We start from the raw sequence: 9,874 nt of genomic DNA, 5'->3' as shown, positions 1-9,874 counted from the left end.
TTTCCTACTTTTTCTGAACAAATCTCATTATCTCATTATGGCAGCTGAAAGAGCATTGGAAGATATGTTGAAAACTGAACTCAACTCAATTTTGACAAAAATGTAGATGGGACTGACTTGCTATTCACGGCAGCGTAGGTAACTCAAAATACAGTACTGACCCGATTTTGTCAGCCCCCGATTATGTCTGCCCCCGATTTTGTCTACCCCCGATTTTGTCAGCTTTTTGACCCGATTTTGTCAGCCTATTTTAAATTTGTCGAAAAATTGTAATCGTCATGTTCTACCACGTTTACATTTAAATTGATGATGATGTTTGATGTCGTGCACTTATGTGCGTAGCCAGAGGGAGCAATGACAATGCCTTTTATTAAGTGTTAAAAATCGATATTACCAATATAAGGGAGAGGGGAGCCCCTGATAAAAAAAAACTAGCTACGCCCATGTCCATCGGCCTCTTAAAAGTCTATGTAACCATGTAACACATAAAAATTTGAAAAACAGGAACAAAATAAAATGACCCGATTTTGTCAGGTTCCCCATTTTGTCAGCCTAAAATTCATCGAGGGGCTGACAAAATCGGGTCCTTACTGTAGTGTCTAATAATTTTTTTTTTTTTTTTTCAAATGGGCCCGAGTTGTAGAGCAACTCAATAGGTAAACAGGCGTTCATAGTTCTGATGGGTATATTTTTAAAATAAGAGTAAATGAAGCACAGCTGCCATGCCTCTGCCCCCATCTGTAGCAATCACAGCCTACTTCCACACCTGACAACAAAGTTGACAACAAAAAATCGTAGCAAAACCCTTCCCTCCAGGTAACTAGCTGCCGCGGGAGCAGCCGCCCTTACGACTTACACGCTCGAAATGTCAAACGAAATAAATACCTACCTAACCGGCAATAAATAATACATAATGAAACATCAATGATGCCATAATAGCAATAAATACAGATTAAGTCGGTAGATATGCTGAAAAGTATGAATAAGAGTTGCTCTCACCGCCTCACGTCAGACCCAGATTGCGGCCGGTTTCTTTGGCCTCTTCCGTACTCGCAGATCCCCTTCCGGAGCTCTTCGGCGGCAAGGCAAGGAAGACAATAGACAAGAACAGACAGCTCTCTCGGGGGCAACACACAACCATTTGACAATGGCAATAAATATTTTCTTTTCCGTTTGCCTCAATTTTCCTCCGAGTCGCGAAAACATTGATCATCGCCGTTGTCAACAGGTCGTCGCCGTCGTCGACGACTCGGAGTAGGTTGCTTCGATTGTTGTTAGGTATGTCGCATAACGCCCCACGCCACGTCAGGCCACTGCCTCCTTCGCTCCTCATTACGGTGACTGTGCCGTTAGAGTGTCCCAAAATATCGGGGTTCGAAAAGTCATGGTGCTAACCTTAGAATGAAATTCAGTGGGATTCCGTTTGTGGCAACGAAGCCGAAATTTTCAGTTGCCTAAAACGGAATCGTGCCAAAATTTTAACCCATTTTTTTCAAATTTTATATTTAAATATTGAGCATTTCGCACCTTATTAGACTATGGACCGATGCACGAGTTCACTATTTGACATTTGAGCGGTGCCGTGTTATTTACGTGACCATGGCAACGAGTGAATTCGGCACCTCTCAAACGTCAAAGTAGTGAACTCGTGAACTGGTCCATTGTGCAGAAAATATTTGCACAGTGAACATTTGCACACCTCACACATCCACGTTCTTTAGAGTTTGACAGCATGCTTTGATACTAACTTTTTTCGTCTTTGTTTTGATTTGGAGAATGGTTAGCATAACATTTCAACTGATGAACTAAATTTACTCGGTCCAGGAATGCAATCTGCACATTGCCAGATATGCCCCAAAGAAAATGGCTTGTGCAGAATGTATACCCGGTAAACCTCTAGATGACTAGTTAAGTTCGATCCTCAACGTGAAATAGATGGGTGAGCCGTTGGACGGCGACGAGAATCAAGTTGCTAAAAGTTCTTCCGCTAGAAGGAATGCTGAATCGCTAATCGATTACGTCCTGCATCTGCGGAAACGGCTATGATTCCGAAGACGATTTAGATGATGCTTGTGGATCATCAGATAATATCTTCACAAAAAATGTGCCCATCCCCATTACAGCTGCTGGCTATTGGTTGCCGTTCGCGATTTTATGAACCCAGGAAAAGGGACAGGGGAAATTAAGTTTGTTTGTGGGGTGTAGCTGGCAATACGGTAGACACTTTTCTAAACCAATGCTGGTTACTTTCTAATGAACATAGCTAAAAAGTAGTTTTCATGCAATCTATTTCATTGCTTGGAATTATTTTGAAACGTCATAGCTTTCGAGGCATACGCCTGCTGATGTTAGTGAGTGTGCAAATTGTCTATAGCACATGAAAAATTTCATTAGAATATAAAAATTCGTGCAATCGTCAATAATTGATTTAAAACATTATGAGAATGTTGTTACATCATCCTTGTGAAATCATGTTATGTCGAGACTATGGAATAGTGCACTTTGAAGCCGATTTCTGTTAACGCTGTGAACTAGACTATCGAAATTCATATATTTTGCCTTATGTATGTATCGTTTTAGCATCACCAACCATCAAGGCGGCTATAGGCGCGTGGTGTACGCACGGGCCTATCGATCGCGAAGTTCTGGGTTCAATTCCTGGTTGCCGCATTAGAGAACGTAACTAAACTGGAAAATATTTTTGTAATAATAATTTTCTCTGTATCCCAGATCATAGAGTATCTTTTAGCTTATTGTGATATAATTTTGAAAATACTAAACTAGCAAAGAAAGTTGGCAGTTAACATTTCACTGCGGATCAAGCTCTGTCCCAGTTGAGACGTAACATTTGATGAAAATTACTTGGTAAAAGAAGGGAAAACTTATTTACAAAATATTGAAAACTCTAATCCAAAGATCTATTGTTGCAGTAAAATGCAAAAATAGCCTATTTACGAAAGCAGATTATTTTTCGTTTAAATTGTTAAATTGAAAGGAAAAAAAAAATTCTTCTCACAACATAACTGAAATGAACAACATATTTTTAAAAGAAAATATTTTTGGCAAAACTTTTGAACGCTTCAATAATAATTTCAGTTTTGGAAGTGTAAGTCAAAAACACCGTCTATTATCGGAAGAAGGAAAAAATTGTGATTGAAATAATATTTTTCACTTAAAAAAAAAAAAAAAAAACCTGCGCCACAATGTTACGCCAACTAACTCGATCCATGGCTGCTAACCTCCAGTTTCTCGATCGCCACACACTACCAAGATCCTGCTCCACTTGGTCAAACCACCTAGCTCGTTGCGCTCCTCTTCGTCTTGTACCGGCCGGATTCGAGGTGAACACCATTTTTGCGGGATTGTTGTCCGGCATTCTCACAACGTGTCCCGCTCATCGTACCCTTCCAGCTTTGACGACTTTCTGGATTCTGGGTTCACCGTAAAGTTGCGCAAGCTAGTGGTTCATTCTTCTCCTCCATATGCCGTTCTCACATACTCCGCCGAAGATCGTCCTAAGCACACGTCGTTCAAAAACTCCTAGCGCTTGCAGGTCCTCTTTGAGCATTGTCCACGTCTCATGTCCGTAGAGGACTACCGGTCTTATTAGCGTTGTTGTGACCAACAACAAGCCACCGGGGTGCATCATACCGCACCACACCGGTGGACGAACATGCCTCATGTTCCTTCCATGAACCCTATGGCACCTTCCGCTGCGTTGTTAATGGTTGCTTTGACATAACTCCAGCAGTCCTCAAGAGGGTCTTCGGTGAACTCTCCCTCTTCCGGCAGTGCTGCTTCAAGGCTTTGCGCGTAATCAGTTGTGACTTCGGGTATCTTGAGTCGTTCCAGATTGTACTGTGGCGGACGTCGGTACCGAATGTTGTTCACAATGGAAAGTTTTTGGCGCACTGTAACCGTCACAAGGTAGCGGTCCGAATCGATGTTTGCGCCCCGATAGGTTCTGACGTCGATAATGTCCGAGAAGTGCCTTCCATCAATCAAAAAGTGGTCAATATTTCTCCAGCACAACTCCTAATCATCAAAATCATGTGATTGATTTCTTAATATATAGACATATTTGCAGGTTTTAAAGTAATGATCATTCTAACAGCACAGCTTGCAAGAATTGATAAAATAGCAAAATATAAAAATGGTTAACAATTAGCTTCACTCAATTTTATCTTATAGCAGTATAAATATAAAGAACAGCCTATTATTAATAGAAGGAAAAATTTATGATTAAAACAATAGAAGATTGAACGCCAATGATTATTGCGTCAAACTAAAACGAAAAGACATCAACAATTGAAAGAAAGCCTATGTATAAAAGAAGGTGAAATTTATTTAAATTTTAAATAATTTGATGTTACAGTGGTTACGTTATATTTAGGAAGAACATCCAATGTTTGAAAGAAGGGTACATTTGTGCTAAATATATCAAAATCATAAGTGCAAAAAATTATTTCAATAGCGGAACTCAAAAGAAGAATAATATTTAAAAAAAAGTGTAATTTGAGGATAAATAATGAAATTCTATTGGCAACAACTTGCCTAATATGCTTTAGTTTAATCAAGAGCATTTGATTGTTAAATAAAGTGTCATTTTGTATCAATTGACTCCAAAATAAGCCTGATGTCGTCAGAGGGATTCAATTGAAACGTAAAAACGAATGTAATCTTAAGAAATCCTTGGTTTCAGACTCATTATGCTAAACGACTTGACCGTTATACCAAACGACTTTATGCCAAATGACCACCGAAATTCGATCGTTGCACTATCTTTGGGTGAATATCGTTTAAATTGGACTCCAGTTCGGTGTGCTTTAACGTTCAACGCTCCGTCATCGTAATCATCGTCATCATCAAAACTTCAAAACCAGTTTTTCTGTCCAAAACTAAAAATTATTTGTTAAAAATGTGTTCACTGTGTTTCGGTTGGAGAATATAATACAGTGAACACATTTTTCTGTAAGTTTTCTTAATTTTGAACGAAAAAGCTGCTTTCAAAAATTTCGAAATCAATGACGCCCATTTAAACCAAGACAAACTTCACTTTTTGATATACAGCTCAATTTACTAATGTTAGTAGCTCTGAATTTCTATTGTATTTGATATTTTAACAGCTGAAGACTCAGCCCGATTAGTGAAAGTCTTTCATTAGGTGAGCTACAGGTTTAGTGCAACGAACGAAAGTTGACTACTATATTTTCACAAAGATGTATTATCAAGAAAATACGATGCTCTGGGTTTTGCAAAACTGCAAGAGTTTTTTTTAATTTATTGAACATTTAAAAATCAGCTTAACTTTATGGTCCTCAACTAAAATTTGACTAAATTCGGTAAGTTAGAATAGCTTCTATAATTTATGTTTCTGATACGATAATTTACTGCAGTCAAATGGGCAAACATAAACAACTATATCTAATGCGGCCCGTAATTCCGTAGAATACACAATTAAGCTTCTTATAATATATATTTGAAATGAGGTTTAAAAGGTTTTTTTTAATTGAGCTTAATATATGTTATAAACCTACCTTATGAAATCAACGGAAATTTACAGGACCTTAATATGAAACCTCAAGAGCTCGAAAGAAATCTTCAGGAGCTCGAAGAAGTTTTGCGCCCCTTTGAGAAATATTTTTAATGAAAATCACTCAAAAGACTTTTCCCTCTTTCAAAACTTTTGTTAAAATAAATAAATCTTGAGGTGCTCGTAAGGAAACTAGAGGAGCGCGCTGGACTCTGAAACATCTTACTAGGAGTGGATTTCGCGTAGGATTCCAATAGGAGTTTATATTTGCCGAAAGGATAGCTAGAATTTTTAAGATTATCATTTAAAATCTTTAGATTCCGCTGCGGTACTGGTGAAAATTCTCAAGTCTCTCTAGAAAGTTTTCAAAAGTTTTTTGTCCCAAGTTACCACTCCTTAAGTTCCACTGGAAACTTTTTCAACATACCCAAGATTTCGCAAAAAATACTCTAAATACTACTAAAAATCCACAGTATCCCGGCAGGAGTTCATAGGACGCCCAAAAGATCTTTAGAGTTTTAATGATTTATCATATTCCACTCAGCATCCCCAATAACTACAGTCGACTCTCCATAACTCGATATACAATACTTCCAATACATATTTGATCACTTTTGAAATTAAGCAATATTATTTTGTTGATAATGTTTTACAAACTATTATTTACCATTTTTTTCGAAATGCTGGAAAAATCACGTTATTTGTACTGACAATATTTTTTTATTATTATCATGTTTTTCAACTTTTATTACAATATGCAAGAATATAGTCACATCTAACCAAGAATAAAACCAAGTTACCCCAAATAAGAAGGATTTTAAAATAGATATCGAGTTATGGAGAGAAATTTACCTCTCACGTGACATCGACTAGTGGAGATCAGGGTTGGGAAAAATCTTGAAATTCACGCTACAGTAGCCAAGCAAAGCCAATCACAGTCAGCAAAGCCAGTGAAACTCACGCTTATCGCTGCTGTAGGCAAAAAGCCTTGAAAATAGCAAAACACCCGTTGTAAAGGGCAACCCAGAATTACTGTAGGAAAATGTTCTATTTACCGCTGCATTTCCCGCATTTAGAGCCTTCGATGACACTCATGATTTAGAAAATTCGTGCACCAAACATAGGCTACTTGATGAGATTCAAATGTTTGAACTATCGTACTGGAGAGCCACGTGATTTTCGCGAAAATTCAAGCCTACTACTATTACCATTCCCAGCACTGGTGGAGATATCGAGTTATAGAAATATCAACTTATGGAGAGCAAGATGTATTGAATTTAGAAGGGACCTAAAATCCATCGAGTTAAGGAGTATATCGACTTATAGAATATCGAGTTGTGGAGAGTCGACTGTATTAATAAATTCGCAGGATCCCACAAGAAACTCCCAGGGTCCGCTAAGAATGTCTTGACATCTTCAAGAATCCTTTTGAAATTCTGAGAAGCCTTCTAAAACCTAAGGTAGGTATTCCAGGGTACAGTTAGGAAACTCATAGACCCAGCTCGTAAGGAATATTTTTTTTTTTTCAGATCTAACTGCCCTAAACACTTGGTAATCCGCGAACCCTTAACAAGTGCTCCGCGACACTTCATCAAATTTTATTAAAATTTTTATTCCTCGATTTCATTCAAAAAATTACAAACAGATGAGACAAAATATTTATAATTATGATTAGAATACGTCCAAAGGAAAACATTGTTTTGACATCGAAGCTCATCCGCTTTCGAGTAAGGACTGTTTCGGAAATAAGTTGGAATCATTAAAGGTACTTGATCTTCAATAGAAGCTTCCAAAAACCATATCATTTGAAAAATTATATACTTCGAGTCTAGTACACGACACTGAAGACGGCTTTACTCTAGTGGAATTAAATGGTATAGTACTAAATTCATTTTTTTGTTTTTGAGAATTTGCGTAAAACGTCAAAATATGAAAATTTACATTAAAAATTGATATATGTCATGGAACGATCTGACGGAAACTATAGACAATATTTTTGTTAAACTCTATGGCTGTATTTTCTAAGATACCCTACTGTGCCATGTGTTGCTATTCCAAGAGCGTGGGAGGAGGCAAACAAGACCAGTTCGGATCCCGGCTCGCGGTTGTGTTTATCAGACCGCGAAGGCTACGGAGCTGGTTCAGAATTTAATGATGTATGAAGTCAACCTGGGGGTGAGATTTTCTCACGCCTTTAATTGATCGCGGTAGAACCGAAAGATTCGATCCGGTGTGACCGCAACTTTCGATTTCGTCATGCCATTTGGGAATTACGTAAGGAAGCACCGGGAAGAGCCGCGCACAATTAGGCGGCGCATTGCCTCCCTTCAGTTTGCCGCTCGTCGGCATAGCGCAATGCTTGCTTCGATCGGGTTTGGTTTGTTTTATTCTCGCGTGCTGAATGGCCTGCTTCGATCGGTTGTAACGAGTGCCGGAGGTTTAAAAAGACTGTAACAACAAAGCCTCCCAAACATGCAAATCGAGCCATGAGCAGTGAAGGAATGCTAAATTAAAAAGTTCAAACGGTCAAAAGTCGGTCGCTAATGAACCCGAAGAAGACAAACACGACACTCGCGGAAAACAGACAAGCGCGGGGATCTTTTGGTTCTGCACTGTCTAGCCAACGGTGGTATTGCTGACTGGCAGGCCTATCATAGTGATTAACGCCGCATTACGAAGCGAAATTTAATTCATCCCATTCCGACATTTTCAGAACGATTGACGAAGGTCGATCGTGATTCCAATTTCAAAACCTCCCACAAAAGAGACAACCCAAGATTTTCGGGCTATGAATTTATTCGCTACATTAACATCCTACCAATTATATTAGATTTTCTGTTTATTATATTCTTTATTCCGCTCAAATAAGGAAATATGGATTAGACAGTTTCACTCTGTTGGGATTCAGTACGGCCTCTGGTACTGCCGGTTTCCGCCGCCGCCTCGTTGTTTGCCGCCCTGGAAGCCGCCGCCACCGTAACCGGAATAATCGTAGTTATCGTAGCCCCAGCCGCCGCCACTGCCGCTGCCTCCTCCGTATCCACCGCCGAATCCTCCTCCGAAACCGCCTTGGTTGTATCCCCCGCCGAATCCTTGTCCGCCGCCCCAGCCTTGTCCGTAGGTTCTCATTCCGCCGAATCCGCCTCGACCGCCACGCATGCCACGCGGCGATCCTCGCATCGATCCACGGCCACCCATCTGCATTCCTTCCGGCTTGGGTGTTGCTCGCTTCACGTCGACTTCCTTGCCTCCCACGGTCTGCTTAGGCGTCTTCAAGAGTTCCGTTACCACTGCTTCCGAGTCGTACGTAATGAAGCAGAAGCCCTTCCGTTGGTTCTTCATCTTATCGAAGGGCATCTCCATCTCCACTACGTTTCCAAACTGTTCGAAGAACGTTTTCACTTCCTCGTCACTGGTTTCCGGACTCAAGCCGCCGACAAAGATCTTTCCCTGTCTGGCTTTCGCCTTTTTCGGATCAACCTTCTTGCCGTTGACGGTATGGTCTTCGAATGCCACGACCTTGTCGATAGACTCAGGACTGTTGAAGATGATGAACGCAAAACCTCGTGAGCGGCCCGTCTGGGGATCGGTCTTGACGTTCACACTTTCGATCTCACCGTACTGGCCGAAGTGGTTCCGCAGGTCCTGCTCGGTGGTTTCCTTGCTCAGTCCACCGACGAACAGTTTCCTGTCATCGTCCCGGCCTGGGTTTCCGTTGCTGTCCATATCCTGCTGGTTCATGTCCTGGTCCTGTTGCGTATCGGCCATTCCTTGTTTCGCTCGATTCGAAGCTGCCACTAAGCCCACAAACGTGTGTGTGGTTCGGTAAATTACACTCCGTCAACTGCGATGAATATTTGGCGAGAGGCTGTTTTTGTTAGAGGTAGGTACTTTTCGGAGAAGAGGAAGAATCGAATGGTTTCTTCTTTGGGGTAGTCAAAATGTTGCAAATAGAGGTATCTTTTGGCTGCATTCTGATACAGAGGTAGAATCTTTCGTAGTATTCGTTTGTTCGTTTGCAACGGTCTTCAAAACAAACGAATTTCTGTATAGGGAGCGGTTTTCTAATTAGTAGGCGTTAATACGGTTCACGTGTTTTTCCATTGCAAAGCAAAACTGACAATCTACTTTCCAATAGGAAAGTGGAGAGATTTGTTTCACACAGTTTCCTACAAATTATTATTTTTTTCTCGTTCTGAAGATTAAATCATTCATAACACCATAATTTAGATTTCCGATTTTGAAATTAAGAATAACAGAGATTGTTTTTCTTATCCAAGAATGTTTGAAATTTGGTCTTGTCAATCTTTGAAATTGATTATAAAACTACTGAATCGAATT

The 9,874-nt window shown here is 40.0% G+C and overlaps 1 protein-coding gene across 1 annotated transcript; it reads right to left on the bottom strand.

Annotated features, from left to right (window-relative positions):
* Positions 1 to 8,311: 8,311 nt before the first annotated feature.
* LOC5565963 (RNA-binding protein squid) lies at positions 8,312 to 9,452 on the bottom strand. Its single transcript, XM_001650243.2, has one exon. The coding sequence runs from the start codon at positions 9,299 to 9,301 to the stop codon at positions 8,438 to 8,440; it is 864 nt and encodes a 287-aa protein (XP_001650293.2). The 5' UTR covers positions 9,302 to 9,452; the 3' UTR covers positions 8,312 to 8,437.
* Positions 9,453 to 9,874: the final 422 nt, after the last annotated feature.

Source organism: Aedes aegypti, chromosome 1, assembly GCF_002204515.2.
Source record: "Aedes aegypti strain LVP_AGWG chromosome 1, AaegL5.0 Primary Assembly, whole genome shotgun sequence".
In the NCBI taxonomy this organism is placed as follows: Eukaryota; Metazoa; Arthropoda; class Insecta; order Diptera; family Culicidae; genus Aedes; species Aedes aegypti.
This window is presented reverse-complemented; position numbering and strand designations above follow the sequence as displayed.

Excerpts from the sequence above, each read along its gene's own strand:
- LOC5565963 (XM_001650243.2), bottom strand. The coding sequence starts at position 9,301 with ATGGCCGATACGCAACAGGACCAGGACATGAACCAGCAGGATATGGAC.